A 16,906-nucleotide genomic window follows, 5' to 3' on the forward strand; every position below is an offset into this window, starting at 1 on the left:
GTGTAACACAGTCTGGTTGTGGTGCTTTTATGCTTTTATTTTTTAAGACATTTTCTGGAATGAAGAGTTTCAATAGCTCACATGATGATTCACAGGTTTATTTGTGTCTGTTCGACAGGTTCTCTACTTGTGTTAAATATGTTGATCTAAATAATCTAATGCTAGAATAATTATTTTAACAAAATGTCTCGATTCTCTAGTTTTTTCCATGTTTGCAAAGATGTGTGTTCAAAACTTGAGGGAGTAACACAAAACCTAGGGGGGAAAATAAAATATTAACTGTTGTCATAGTAAAAGGATATTTTGAATATTCATGTATCATGGAATTTTATAGATCAGGGTATATTAATTGCTGATAACAAACTGATTTCAAAAGATAAAAAAAAAAAATAAAGCCAGCAAAGTATTGAAATGTAATAGGAAATGAATACAGGTAATTTAAGACCCACGTTGTGCATTAGAAGGGGGTTTTCATAGCTTGTACATCAAAGGGTTAATCATCATAGTCATATTTAGTTACCATTGGCTTTATGGCCCTTTCTCTATAAATGTTTCTTACAAATTAACTCTGAAATAAGCTTAATAACAAAATAATCTAAAAACAAAATTTGCAGAATTAAAAGTCCCCCATTTATATTTTTGTGCCCTTTTATTTCATAGAAAAATCCAATGCATTCAGCAATAGCAATAGCAAAGGCATTCCAAAGCAATAGTTTGTGATTTATTTTTTCTGGAATTCAGACATTAGTCCTGTTCATTCTGCATCTGTGTTTTCTTACAGGCAAATGGTGTTAAAGACTTGACTCCCAAAAATCAGAGTGACTCTGATCGTCTCTGGCTGAAGACTATCAGTGACTCATCCCCTAATGAGACTGAGATTGAGGTGCCAATGAGACACCAATGTAACATTTATTATTTTAATACTTTCATTGAAAGGGACAGTGAAGAGACAATGGGAAACAGGAAAGGATGATCAGCTGAAACAAAAGGAAACGTCACTCACAGTGGAATTTTACCTCAACAACAATGTCAGTTAATCAATTCATTTCACAGGGCAGCTGTCAGTCAAACAACACACAGTTGAGCCTATACTACCGATACTAGTAATTTCAAACCTTTACAGATTCAGAATTAGCATCTGACACCACATGAGAGGAAATATCTGATAAGTTGATAGCACTTTGTATTTTATTTTATTTTAATTTTATTTTATTTTTTTGGCATGTCAGAGATTTGTGCTTAAAGGTTCAAATCCTGCAAGGGTTTTAATCTTAAACTCTGAATCTCAGGAACTGAGCCTGTAGTAACTGCACTGAAAAACACTATGGAGAAAAACCGGCAACAAATGCCAAAATGTGTTTTGTAACATATTTGTATTGTTATATATTCCATAAGTATTTAATTTGCTGACAAATAAGCTTTTTACTGCTTTTAAAGGGTTTGTTCATCCAAATCTTAAAATTATGTCATTAATGACTCCCTCATGTCTTTCCAAACCCGTGAGACCTCCGTTTATCTTCAGAACACTCTTTAAGATTATTTTAGATTTAGTCCGAGAGCTTTCTGTCCCTCCATTGAAAATGTATGTACGGTATACTGTCCATGTCCAGAAAGGTAAATAAAAAACATCATCAAAGTAGTCTGTATTACATCAGAGGGTCAGTGAGAATTTGTTTAAGTATCAAAAATACATTTTGGTCCAAAAAATACAAAAATAACCCGGAAGAGAAGTCATTAATGACATAATTTTCACCCTTTAAGCATCTGAATGTTTTTAAGCACATTTAACATTTACTGGAAAATATGCATTTAATATTCATTTGTATTACAATCTTCAAATGTTTCTTATAGTATTTAGAAGTGTCATCTCATAATGTTGCCTATTTTTTGTAAATATTCTCAGAAAAGAAAGATTTTATATATACATTTGTAATTCTATATTTGTTCATTTTCTTTTAACTTTTCCAAATGTAAGCACATATAAATGAACAACGGAGATGAACGATATGTCTTTTGTCATGTGACAACCAGTGCAATAATGATTTGATAAAATCATGAAGTGTTTGAACAACTCTGATATAAACTCAATGTCTCAAAGTCAAGTAGTTGATGCAATGTTGAAGTGTTGAGAAAACACGTCTTAAAATTAAAATAACTTTTATAAATCCAGTGGTCAAATATCGTTTCAATATTTTTTTTCATTTTCTGTTGTAATTACCAACCTGGTCTCATGACGAAAACGTGCCTGTTGGTAACTTTTTTCACAAGATGCGAAATTCATCTGCCATGTATGTTTAGTGACATATTCGATGTGAAATGTCCACTGAGTGGTGCTAAAAGAGTGTTTGTTTTCTTTGTTGTTGTTTTTTTTCCCGGAAGAGATGAACGAATATATGGTATGTTTTATGTGACATTGGTTTTGTACATGTCACTGCCGTTCTGACTTGTTCTTTGAGAGACGTTATAATGTTCCATCTGCAACTACTCCCTATCCTACCCAATAGTATGATCAAAACAAATTAGACCTAAAAACCAAATCACAATCATACCATTTTAACTTGTTTTGATGTCTCATCTTTCATTGTGAGTCTCGTTTTTCACGGGATTCATACCCAAGGATTCTGCATCCTAAGTCTAATTCCGTGCCGTGAAAAGACCAGCTAAAACCAGCTACTTCCAGCTTAAACCAGCTAAGACCAGCCAAGCTTAGGTTTGAAAGTTCACAATATTTACAGAAAAAGTCACTAGGCAGGGCCATCTGTGAGAACAACACAGAGAGAGAGAGACGCATAGACACCACAAACATCTCAACGTAACATTAGTAATCCTTTATTATTTACCTGTAAGTTACCACTTTGTCGTTGACCGTAAACCATGTCTCCATCCGTTTCGCATTTGAAATCTGATATGCAGGTCTCTGGTTTGATTGGCGGTTGGCAGCCAGCTTTAAATTGCATTAATGCCAACTATTGGACTGAATGTGGTGCATGAAAAAAAAAACTCTCTGAATTCTCTCTATTAACCTGTATTATTTTGTTAATTAGTTAAAATGGATACCACCCCAAAATTTTGTCATTAATCACTTACCCCCAGTCGTCCCAAACCCTTAAAAGCTACGTTTGTCTTCAGAACATAATTTAAGATATTTTGGATGAAAAACCTGGAGGCTTGGGACTGTCCCATAGACTGCCAAATAAATAACAGTGTCAAGGTCCAGAAAAGTATGAAATACTCCATCTGCCATCAGATGCGCAATCTGGTATATATATATTTATATATATATATATAGAGAGAGAGAGTTTGTTTTTTTAAACGGTGTTAAGAATCAAACTTTTAGTTGGCTCATTTGTGTAATTCAGTTGTCTAATGTTGCCTTTATGCAAACATTTTATTTGAAACTTTTTTTGTTTTTAGGGAAGTACTATTCCATCCCATTTCATAAAAAAGTTTATGAAATAAATTCATAAACTTTAACACATTTACATATACAGTAGATTATAACTATGAAATCACCCAACACACTGTTATGGAAATGATAATTCAGTTTTAATGGTAAATTTTTTTTTTTAAATAATAATAATAATAAACAGAAGACAGTGGTGCCCTAGAACTTTTTTGTTTTCCAAATTCTTCAAAATATCATACTTTTTGTTCAGCAGAAGAAATAAACTTATTCTGGTTTGCAACAACATGAAGATGAGAAGCATTTTCATTTTTGGGGGGTAAAATTCCTTTAATTTCATTTAATTCCACAATCCTGCAGCCTGAACCCTCCTGTACCAATTTAATTTGAGGAATTATCAATATTACAGCAGAAACAGTCACTTATTTGCCTCCTTTATTCTTCCACATTTGTCCTCTTTATATCCCGTTATACTCAATCATTCTGTGGAGTTAGACTGTGTGCGCTTCACACTCCAGACCAGTAGGTGGCGGAAAGGCAGCTTTTTTCACCACCTGTCAAAAACACGAGAAGAAGAAAAAGAAGAGCTGCGCTCCGAACCGATGTTTCAAAACAGAAGATTTACCACGTTTTCAAGACATTGAATCATTTACAAGTGAAGATGTTCATTCATACCATCAAGAAGGATTGAAACCTGTAAAGACTGAGTTTATTGAGGATTGCAGTGAGCTCACCTAGAAGATGAGTGATCCAGAACACGTCACAGTGAAGCATGATGATACTGAAGAACGAGGTTTGTGTATATTCCTGATTTTTCTATTAAAGATGCTGTGAAACAGGTTATAAAACTTGAAATAATTTCTTCAGATTTTATGGTTGTTGTCAGTTTAACGAAGCCTTTCCAAACAGTGGACTTAAGTAAATGTAAATAATATTTTCTTATGGAAATTGTAAAACTATGTAATTATCAGTAGTACAATGAGATAAAGTTAGCTTAAGGCTTGATGTTCTATTTTCGCAAAGACGTCGAATTTATTCGGGTGTACACTTTTCTAACTTCAATAGCATTTGAGGAGAATGACTTACAGTCATAAAAACAAACCTGTGTTCATCTAACTTAGGTGTCAAGTATTACGCACACCTTTTACTCTTTTTGATATTTATTAAAATAAACTGTAAATGATATGTAGAAAATGCTACTTTTTCTCAGTACCGAATGGGCTCAACTGGAAAATATGTCATAATTAAGCTCAATAGGAATTGAGTAGAATGACTAACAATTTATAGTTGATTTTTTGAATGTAACTGAATCTCCTCAAATTATACTGAGCTTTAAATCATTATGTATTTTGAGTTTGAGCCCATTTGGTACCGAAAAAGTAGAACTATTTACCATTTATTTTAAAACAGTATAATGTGTTTATTATAGGTGACATCTACATGAACAGTTTACAGTTGATTTTATGACTATAAATGACTCTCCTGAAATGATATTGAGCTTTAAATTATATGAGTCTAAGCACATTTGGTACTGAAAAAGTAGCATTTTAATAATATATATATATATATATATATATATATATATATATATATATATATATATATATATTTTACATACGATATATAGTTTATTTTAATAAATATCAAAAATGTAAAAGGTCTCAATTATAGTGGACACCTACATGAATGGTTTAAAGATGATTTTGTGAGTCATTCTCCTCAAATGCTATTGTAGTTAGAAAAGTGTATACCAATGCAGCATGTAACTTTCAGAAGTATTCTGGCATAATTTAAAGAGATGCACAGATTTAAAATTCCTAGGGCTGGTCCGAATACCATTTTTGGAGTTTCAAAGCTTTGGTAGTAATCAACACCAAATATTCAAAGCTTCGGAGGGAGGGGGCTGAACATATTCTTCTCTAAACACCACGTCTACATCCGCATGCTGCGCTGGGACAAAATACAATAGAGCCTGTCTTGGCAGCAGGGCTCTAGACTAACTTTTTGCTAAGGTTGCACTTTTTAGAAAATCTAAAAAAAAGTGTTTTAAAGGCTTCAAACTGAAAATCTCATGGCTCAGTGTCTTATGGACTATCCTCCACTGCAGTCACATGCTCCTCATATGGCCAACTCTTGTAGTTTGGCCTTCTTTATCTTTGGCCTTGTCTAAACCAGCTGGCCACAATCTCTATGCATAAAAGCATAAACTCTTCCAGATTTGGCCCTCTACACTGATTCTGATCAGATCTTTAGTGTGTCTGAATGAAGGGATGCTCTAGTGTCTGATTTGAACAGCTAAGCAGTCCCTAAACAGCTTATACTACTATTAAACTAGTTTAGTTTTGTATGTAATAACAAATTGATTATATTTTGTTTCATTTTTTTGTTACGTTAATTTAGAATTCAGAAGTCAAGATGGGCAGAGGATTTCCCCAGTGCTGCTGTGAAAAATAGTGGAGCAATATCAGAAAGATTGCAAAGAGTTTGAAGTTATCATCATCTACAGTGCATAATATCATCCAAAGATTCAGAGAATCTGGAACAATCTCTGTAGCCCCTTTCACACTGCCATTCCGGCATATACACGGGTAAAGTGTTCTGGCAATTGTTCCCGGATCACTAGATTTTGCACTTTCACACTGCCAGTGATTACCCGGGATATGTGCGTGCTTTCACACACAACCCGTAAAGGTCCCGTAACGACACGTGACATCAGGGCGTCACGTGTAATGTACGAGTCGAAAATCTTAGGCACGTTATACTTTCACTGAAGCTGGTGAACAATCTCTGCGTCAGCGCAGAAAGTGAGGAACTAACTGATCTCTGCTTCATTGCAGTTTGCACATAATTTTTCTTCGTGAACGTTGATCTTCCTTCAAAACAGCCGGTAAAAGAGTCGCGCGATAACGTCACTTCATCACTTCACTTCATTCATCACTTCGACACGGCATTAGATCTGGCTTTTGTTCACACAGCGCTCGTCCTGGGTTGAACCCGGCAATGTTACTAGGTCCCCGACCCGGGTTCAATGCCGGAATCAATCCCGGGACGTGTTTGCTTTCACACAGAAGGTGACCCGGCAATGTTCCAGCAATATGCCGGGTCCAACGTGCAGTGTGAAAGGGGCTTGTAAAAGGGTCAAGGCCGGAAAACCATACTAGATGCCCGTGATCTTCGGGCCCTTAGACAGCACTGCATCACATACAGGAATGCTACTGTAATGGAAATCACAACATGGGCTCAGGAATACTTCCAGAAAACATTGTTGATGAACACGTGCCATTCGCCATTGCCGGCTAAAACTCTATTGGTCATAAAAGAAGCCATAACTAAACATGATCCAGAAGCGCAGGCGTTTTCTCTGGGCCAAGGCTCATTTAAAATGGACTGTGGCAAAGCGCAAAATTTTTTCAATGGTCAGACGAATCCAAATTTGCATGACAACATGTCATCCGGACTAAAGAGAACAAGGACAACACAAGTTGTTATTAGCGCTCAGTTCAGAAGCCTGCTTCTCTGATGGTATGGGGTTGCATGAGTGTGTGTGTCATGGGCAGCTTACACATCTGGAAAGTTCTATCCAAGTTCTAGAACAACATATGCTCCCATCCAGACGTCATCTCTTTCAGGGAAGACCTTGTATTTTCCAACATGACAATGCCAGACCACATACTGCATCAATTACAACATCATGGCTGTGTAGAAGAAGGATCCGGGTACTGCAATGGCCAGCCTGCAGTCCAGATCTTTCACCCATAGAAAGCATTTGTTGCATCATAAAGAGGAAGATGCGACAAAGCCCATATGTTTTATTGTTATCTAATTCTGTGTTTAAGCAAGTGTAATTATTTAAATGCATAAAAACAACTTAATTTGTTAAAAAAATCCTTATGTGAAATGTTTGTTCCCCTCTGAAATTCTGTCTATTCAAATTTTTCTGGTTATCAAATGAAGGCATAAAATATTCATTTAATTTATCTTTTAATTATTGAAAATTAAGCAAACTTTATTTTTTGGTAAACAAAGGGGATTTACTATTAAAAATAATACATGGAAGAAATGTAAATGTATACATGGAAGAAAATTATTCCTTAAATTATGTTCGTTTCGTTTTAATAGTAGTAGTAGTAGGTTTTCTACATTCTGGTGAACAATAGTAATAGATTTCTGGCAAATACTTTTATTTTGACGGGTTTACCTTTACATTTCTGTGTATGTGATACTACAGTCTATGATGTGATATATGAGGCTAGTTTTACTCAAACAGTCAGATGCTCATGGAGTGACTCTCAGTGCAGTTCTGGAGATGTTGTTTATGTGTTCACGTCTTTATTTAGTGAGGACAGAAGCTGAAATCACCGGAATGTGTAACGTGCGCTTCTGGGTGTGTAGTAAAACGAAGACACGCAGAACATGCAGGATTCATATTTAAATAGACTTTTCCGGCTTAATATTTGTAGATATTAGTCCATAGCGCGATTTGATGTGAGTGCAATGACCTACTTTTGATAATTTATTTAAAATTTGACCAATTCCGTGACATTCTGCGTTAAACTTTGAATTCCGTTGTTATGACTGGATTCCGTCTGCATTTTCTGCATCGCGGAAATCATAGGGCCCTACAGTAGACATCTGCCTGCTGTTCACCCCGATGCTTTAAAACGGAAGTATCTCCATATAATGGAGCCAGTTGTCCTTTATTATTTTTTTTTTTACTAGTTCATAGCCTGGCTGGTTGCGGACACTGCCATGTTTATGCGACAACACGCGAGGGGAGGGCCCAAGGAGGCAGGGAGCGAGCACAGCACAGAGAAGACAAACAAGCAAAGTGACGGAATCATAATTAAATATAAACAATATCGATATATACGATATTTCAAAATCCATATCGTGTTTAAAAAATATCTCGATATATTTTAAATATCGAGATATCGCCCACCCCTAGTATATAGTCCATGTTTGTGGTGGTAGGGGGTTTTTGTAGTGTTTTAAAAAAGAGGATGGGATGATTTGTGTTCAGGGCTCATCATAGTCTGGGGGAAAAAGCTGTTGAGCAGTTTGGCTGGGCGGGTTCTGATGCTCTGGTACCGTCTTCCTGATGGTAGGAGCTGGCAGAGACTGTGGGAGGGATGGGTGTGGTCCTTCATGTTAATGTTTGCTTTGCTAGAGCATCATGTAAGGAAAATGTCTAGGATGGAAAATGTCTAGGATGGAGGGGAGAGAGGCACTGATGATCTTTGCAGATCTGACGGTCTTGCGGTCTGCTGTACTACAGATCCCATACCAGACAGTGATGCAGCTGGTCAGCACGTTCTCTATGGTTCCTCTGTAGAAAGTGGTCAGGACAGGTTGAGGGAGCCGGTGGAAAAAGTGTAGGTGCTGTTGTGCCTTCTTGGAGAGTGACATGGTGTTGGTGGTCCAGGTGAGATCCTCAGTGATGTGCACCCCCAGGAATTTAGTTCTGCTCAGTCTCTACACAGTCGAGCTGTTGATGGTCAGTGGGGGTGTTTAACAGAGGTCCATCAGACCCTGCAGTCCATAACGCTTTTCCACCTTCAGGCCAGTGCAAGTCAGGGCTTAAAATGGGCTGGGCGGCACTAATAGCCTCGGGCCAGTAGTACCGAGGCTAAAATAGAGCTGCGTTTCCACAGTCGAGCCCGAAGCTCCACTGCGCTTCACTAAAACCCGCCCTTTACATGCCACTCATGACCAATGTCATGCAACCCCATCATTTCACTGACAAAGAGAAGTTATCAGAAAACTAAAGATAAATAAGTCTCGGAAACTAGCGCGATCACAAAACGAACATGACAAAAGTGGCCTTTTGTTTACATGCTTTTGTTAAATATTTTAAACCAAAAGGATCACTGTTTAACTATAATAAGGTGGAAAAAACCTGGACGCGCTCCGAGAGGTCATCAAAATCAATTTCCTATTTTCTTTTTCGAAACTTGTGTTGGTTGGTCCAATCGATTCGTGCAATAGATTTTTGAACATAAAGTGACAGTCGACACGGTCACGGTTTTAGACTAGAGAGGAGAAGGGATGGGAAAAGATCTGGGCACAGTTTTTCCAAAACTTAATGCTAGTGTTAAAGCTGTTAGCTTTATGTAATGATCTGCGGTGCTGACGTTCTACAGATGCGGAGAAACTGTGCCTTTGTTCATAATCACCCCTCTAGCCCCAGCTGGCCCACTTTGGCCCAAGGTTTCGTCGGGCCAAATAAGGCTTCACCAAGCCCTGATGAGGCACGATCAAGCACTGGAAGTGACAGTGGAAACGCTAGCCCTGGCACGCACTAGTCGTGGGGAAGTCGTGGCCTAATGGTTAGAGCGTCGGACTCCCAATCGAAGGGTTGTGAGTTCTAGTCTCGGGCCGGACGGAATTGTGGGTGAGGGTAGTGCATGTACAGTTCTCTCTCCACCTTCAATACCACGACTTAGGTGCCCTTGAGCAAGGCATTGAACCCCCAACTGCTCCCCGGGCGCCGCAGCATAAATGGCTGCCCACTGCTCCGGGTGTGTGCTCACAGTGTGTGTGTGTGTGTGCTCACAGTGTGTGTGTGTGTGTGTGTGTGTGTGTGTTCACTGCTCTGTGTGTGTGCATTTTGGATGGGTTAAATGCAGAGCACAAATTCTGAGTATGACCATACTTGGCTGAATGTCACTTCACTTCACTTCAGAAGTGCCACGCCTGCTTTTAGTCCGACAGTTGAAATGCGGCTCATTACAGACCTCTTTTGTCTTCTCCACATTGAGGTACAGGTTGTTAGTGCCACACCATTCAGCAAGCTGTGTTACTTCCTCTTTGTAGTGTGTTTCATTGCAGTTGCTGATGAGACCTTTTGCTGATGAGACTGTTGTGTCATCTGCAAAACTTGATGATGTGGTTGGCAGAGCAGTGTTTAAACGAACACTGCAGGAGTGTTTAGTGCTCAGTGATGTTCATCTCACCTTATTCTGGGTCCAAATAAAACACCAGATCATGCGCAGACTATCCTGTCTCTTTGAGTTTAAATCTATATTTATTCACATCTTTATTATATATATATATATATATATATATATATATATATATATATATATATATATATATATATATATATATATATATATTCGAGTCCTGATCGGGAGGTAACGCCCAATTCCAATCGAGTCTGAATAAACATGATCGGGCCCGATTTCCAATCCCTTGATCGAATCTGGATATCCCTACTGACTAGGGGTTGAACGACCACTGATTTTTTAAAGCCGACTTTTATGTGATGAAAGTCGAGTCGAAGTCGACTAGTCGCTGATGACGTCATTAATGAACAAATAAGTCTGGAGCTGTGACAAACACCTTGTGCACAGCTATGGCATATGACAGCGCTGCGTACATGGCTATTGCTCCTATAACAGCTAATTTTTTATCAGTTATTTTGTCTTCGGTTCATTTTATTTCTCACAGATGTCTGCTCTTTCTTCATCATATACAGATAAAGTAGCGCAGTAAAGATTACGTTCATATTAATGCATTAGTGAGAGTGATTGCATGTGTGAATTATTTCTACATGGCAACGTCTCTCTAGTAGTAGTGACACTCTGGGATTTAGCGAGCGATCTGTGCGTGACGTACAAACTGTCTGTAGTCTGTGTGTGTGTTACAGTGCAGCAGCACATTAGATTAGAATGGATTAATTCACCTGTACAATAAAGTTGTTCTCCCGTTCAATTTCAGGCATCCAGTAATATAATATATACCTTTCAGAGTATACATTAATTTGTCATTTTAACAGTTTGGAAATGGTGCGTAACTTTGGAAGTCCTTCAAAGTTTAGTCGACGTCAAGCTTAAAGCGTCATTGCAGAGCACTGAAGTCGACTAGTCTGCATTGACCCTTTCCAGACTCCACACTAATAACCACATCACAAGCCTGAGTTGTCCCAGTTTAGACCAATGTATTTGGTGGGCCAAAAAACTTAGCCATTCGCCCTGAAGAAGACATGTTTGGGCCTGATCAAACACTTGAAATGATATTGAAAACGTTACTAATCATATGTTTCTATAGCAAATGCCTTTCCCTTCACATTTTATCATTCATTCATTAATTTATTGTGATTTGCTTAAAATGCAACTTCTTTACTTTCATTTCAGACCTGAAGGAAAAGGATAAGGAAAGTAAAGAACTGAACGAAGGGGAAGAAAATCATGTCATAAGTTGCTCACAGAAGGAAAGAGAATTTGTACGGAAAAGAAGAGCCAAAAAAATATTCACTTGCCCTCAGTGTGGAAAATCATTCCCGTACAAAAGCAGTTTGGAAGATCACATGAACATCCACACAGGACAGAAGCCACACACATGTGATCAATGTGAGAAAAGTTATGCACTTAAAGGAAGCCTTAATGAACACATGAAAATCCACACTGGAGACAAGCCACACGCATGTGATCAGTGCGGGAAGAGATTCACACACAAAATGACCCTTAAGAAACACGTGAAAATCCACACTGGAGAGAAGCCACACACATGTGATCAGTGTGGGAAGAGTTTCACACGAAAAGAAACCCTTAAGGATCACCTGAGAATCCACACTGGACAGCCGCTGCACACATGTGGTCAATGCGGGAAGAGTTTTGTACATACAGTCAGTCTTAATAAACATCTGCGTTCTCATATTAGAGCTCATCAAAGATCCTTTAACTGTGATCAGTGTGGTAAAAAGTTTCGTTGGGCACAATCCCTGAAGGAGCACATGACCATTCATACACAGGAGAAGCCTCATGTGTGTTCTTTGTGTGGAAAGAGTTTTTCACGACTGTATACTTTAAAAATACACCAGAAACGACACAGTAGTGTGAAGAGTCATATGTGCTCTGATTGTGGGAAGTCCTTCTTTACAGATGGCCAGATGAAGCTGCACCAAAGAATTCACACTGGAGAACAACCTTACAAGTGTTCACATTGTGATAGTAGATTCAGTCGGGTAGAGTCTCTGAAAACACACGAGAAGATCCACACCGGAGTGAAGCTGCACATGTGTGGTCACTGCGGGAAGAGATTCACACTGATAGGAAACCTTAATGAACACATTAAAATCCACTCTGGACAGAAACCGCATGCATGTGTTCAATGCGGAAAGAGGTTCACACACAAAGGAGCTCTTAAGAAACACATAAAAATCCACACTGGAGAGAGGCCGCACACGTGTGATCGGTGTGGGAAGAGTTTCACAGTCAAAGGAGCTCTTAAGAAACACATAAAAATCCACACTGGAGAGAGGCCGCACACATGTGATCGGTGTGGGAAGAGTTTCACAGTCAAAGGAGCTCTTAAGAAACACATACAAATCCACACTGGAGAGAAGCCACACACATGTGATCAGTGTGGCAAGAGTTTCACACAAAAAGAAACCCTTAAGAAACACATAAAAATCCACACTGGAAAGAGGCCGCACACATGTGATCAGTGTGGGAAGAGTTTCACAGTCAAAGGAGACCTTCTGTTACACATGAATAGCCACACTGGAGAGAAGCCGCACACTTGTGATCAGTGTGGGAAGAGTTTCACACAAAAATATTTTCTCAAGAAACACATGTTGATCCACAGTGGAGAGAAGCCGCACACGTGTGATCAGTGCGGGAAGAGTTTCACAGTCAAAGGAAACCTTAAGTCACACATGAATAGCCACTCTGGAGAGAAGCTGCACACTTGTGATCAGTGTGGAAAAAGTTTTACATTAAAAGGAAACCTTAAGATACACATGAATATCCACACGGGAGAGAAGCCGCACACTTGTGATCAGTGTGGGAAGAGTTTCACAGTAAAAGGAAACCTTAAGTCACACATGAATAGCCACTCTGGAGAGAAGCCGCACACTTGTGATCAGTGTGGGAAAAGTTTTACATTAAAAGGAAACCTTAAGATACACATGAATATCCACACGGGAGAGAAGCCACACGTGTGTTCTTCATGTGGAAAACGTTTTACATGGCTGCATGCCTTAAAAGTACACCAGAAGACACATACCAGTGTGAAAGCAGTGTGAAAAGACATTTGCTACGGTGGACAAAGTTTTAATGTCTCCAGAGAATTCACACTGGAGAAAAGCCTTTTAAGTACTGACACAATGATAAGCGATCCAGTCTGTCAGGACACATGAAACCAAATCAGAGATGATCCACATTGGAGATCAGTTGTATCTGTAGGTATCACTAAGTGTAGTGCCATTAAGTATAGTTTTGTTCAGATGCATTTTCAAGCTAAAATGTGCATCAAGACCATGAGTTTCAAGTGTTGAGATTGAAATGAATTTAAAGTTTGAGTTCCTTTAAAGGCTATACTATTTAAGTGTCATGTTGTTTTTACATGTACAGAATGTTGTCTCCAAATTTACCATGTGCAGATGTAAGATAAACTATCAGACTAACTGGTTTCTTCTGTTTCTCTCCTTCACGTTTCATTGGTCACCTTGTAAGTCAAAGAAAGGAATCTCTTATTCGTGTTCATTTTTATTTAACATTGAAACACCATTTATTGCAAAATAAGTAACTAGTTTTACCAACAGCTTTTCATAATGGGGACAAAAAAAGAAAAGAAAAAAAGAGTGAAAGAAAAACTATTTTTGCTTTCCTCCAATGAAGCTTGCACTTTTGGGTCCCCACTATAAAATTAGTGTTCCCTAGCAAAACTCTGGTAAGTAATTTGTACAGTTCCTCATGGGAACGCAAAACTTTTGCAAGCAAGCTGTCAAATTCTCTCTCTCTGTGTGTGTACATGGACCTTGAACTCACTCTTGTTACGAGCCATGTGCACACACATCGAGAGTGACACCAAAGAAAGGGTGCTGCCCGGAGTTCAATCTCCTGCTTCCACAAACACACCGGCACACAACCAAGAAGTCAAGAAAAAAAGCATTTATTCGTTTACATTGGGATAAGATTTCTTCGAAATGAGGAATAACTTTTCCGCCATTCTCCCATTTTGCTCTCGCAATCGCTCGCACCTCATGTTTGTGGCTGGATGTTCATAATTGAAGGATAGACATCTATGTCCGGGTAAAGGACATCAACAATACGGCGCAGAAAAAAGAAAACTAAAAGTAAAAAAAAAAAAACACGGCATAAAGTTAGCTTGATGTTGGATGTTCGAGAGTTTCAAATTTAGGGACCGTCTCTAAAGTCACATGACCGTCTCTAAAGTCACATCACCTGTTGCTCTAATGAGCGGGGAGCGAAAAAGAGAGGGAGAAAAGAAAAAAGAAAACGCACACACACTCCACTCACGTTAACACACTTGTTAAATCACTCTTACGTTCTATCACGTTACACTCTGATGACATAAAGAAATCTGATATACATTATAACTTAACAATCAGACGCCACCAACACAAACAGATCAAGACATACATGTAAACCATTTTCTTCAATGGTCCAGTGATCTAGATCAAAGTCTGATCTAACAAAACTGTCTCCTGAAAACATGAAACCTGGTGTGATTCTTTCCTCAACAGAGTGTAACTTTCCTTTCTCACACCCACATTTAGTTGTTTGCGAAATGGCGAATGGTTTGTGACACTCAGCAGGCGAATGGTTTGTGACACTCAGCAGTCAAACTGAAACCTGCTGTTGCAGAAAAGTGGGTGTTTGTTTTGTAGGTAAAGGACCGGTCCTGTTTTTATGAATCTCACAATCTGGCTCATCACTTACAAAGAGGGCTTGACATTAACACCCGCCAACCCTCCAGATGTGGGTGGATTTTGCTCATGGCGGGTATTACAGTGACTCCAACAAGCCATTTTGGCAGGTTGAATAATGTCCAGTGTGTGATGTCCAGTGTGTGAGTTGTTGGCTAAGTTGGCTCACTTGCAAACACTCTAACTCTGACTGAGCGCTTCAGAGTTTCATTACATTACATTACATTTATTCATTTAGCTGACGCTTTTATCCAAAGCGACTTACAATTGCTATATATGTCAGAGGTCACACGCCTCTGGAGCAACTAGGGGTTAAGTGTCTTGCTCAGGGACACATTGGTGTCTCACAGTGGATTCGAACCCAGGTCTCCCACACCACAGACGTGTGTCTTATCCACTGCGCTAACACCACCCCAACACCCCAACACTAACACTTTCCGTCAAGCGATATTTCTCCGTTCATCTCAATGGATACGCAGCCACCTGTATTAAGTGTGAAGGCACAAATCGCCGTCACTTTCTCTCACACACACACAAAGACCGAGAGAGTCAATACTTGATTATCATAAAGCTTGACTGGCTGATGTTAAAAGTGTAGAGTCATTTTACAAATATATGTAAATATCAGTCTGACGAGCAAACTAAAATATTTACCAGCCAATGGCGATTCAATTGCCGAGTTGCCAATTGCCAAGTGTGGTTCAATAAATTAATTCCGAGCCTGATTCTGATATTTAAGTGTTTTTTTTTTGTTTTGTTTTTTATATATATATATATATATATATATATATATATTTATTTTTTTTTATTAATCTTCTACATCCATGCACCACTTTTATAATGCAATAAGAATCCATTTTTTATGTCTTTATTTAAAAAGGAGCTTTACACATAACGTTATCAGAGATAATAATGATGACCTTTATTGTTATACATTTATGTAGTCTTGGTTTGGGTGTGTACAGTGGTTTTACATTTAAAAGGGTTGTAAGTCTAGTTCAAGTAAATATTAGCACGCCATATTCAACTTTAATTAGGTAATTTCACAACAACAAAAATGTGGCTAGTAAAAATGCTGTGTGGCTAATAACTTTGGAAAAAAGTTAATGTCAAGCCCTGCTTACAAAGAACAGCTTTACAGTCAAATCAGTCAAAAATCCAATTATATTTTTAGCCATCAAGAATAACGGAAGCTTTAAATGCTTATTTTAGAAAAGCATTAAAATATCTTACTGTTTTATTACGAACTAAGATATCGTACCTTTATCTCAAGGCTGCATTGAAATCATTGCATATACATGCTATATTACATATTACAACACTGCCTTAATTGCTGGTTAAAAATCTTAAAGAAGAAACAAATGCTAGCTATGGCACATGTAAAAAAAACTATTGTTCAATGGTTTATTACTGGGAGCTTTTAAACTCCAACATGAATAAAAACTACACAATTTTCATCTATTAATACTTTTATGTTTTGATTGAAATAAATTATACTTTATTATTAAGAAATAAAAAAAATCTTCCAATGAGGTAATGAAATCATCACAAAGAATCATTTGCAGAAGGCTAGACTCGCAAAACAATAAAATAATAATAATAAACCGATTATGATGCAAGTTGTTATTGTAGGCAGAGGAAACACTGAGGTCGAAGGTGTGAAAAAATCTGAATGTCAACAGTGGAAGTTAAACCCAAAACGTTTAATTATTTGTTCAATTTATAACATTTAAATAGTGAAAAGAAGACAGCCCAAGATAGAACCCTGAGGTACAAGAGTGCTGTGCTGTTTCATTACTGTGCAATGGATGAAAGACAGATTTGAAGAC

General features: G+C 38.1%; 1 protein-coding gene across 1 annotated transcript; it reads left to right on the forward strand.

Moving 5' to 3' along the window:
• Positions 1–3,984: 3,984 nt before the first annotated feature.
• On the forward strand, positions 3,985–13,799 carry LOC113082004 (oocyte zinc finger protein XlCOF6-like). Its single transcript, XM_026253902.1, has 2 exons — positions 3,985–4,196; positions 11,539–13,799. Exons 1-2 carry the CDS (start codon positions 4,145–4,147, stop codon positions 13,428–13,430), a joined length of 1,944 nt encoding a protein of 647 aa, XP_026109687.1. The 5' UTR covers positions 3,985–4,144; the 3' UTR covers positions 13,431–13,799.
• The last annotated feature ends 3,107 nt before the right edge of the window (positions 13,800–16,906 follow it).

Source organism: Carassius auratus, unplaced genomic scaffold, assembly GCF_003368295.1.
Source record: "Carassius auratus strain Wakin unplaced genomic scaffold, ASM336829v1 scaf_tig00035523, whole genome shotgun sequence".
Lineage (NCBI taxonomy): Eukaryota > Metazoa > Chordata > Actinopteri > Cypriniformes > Cyprinidae > Carassius > Carassius auratus.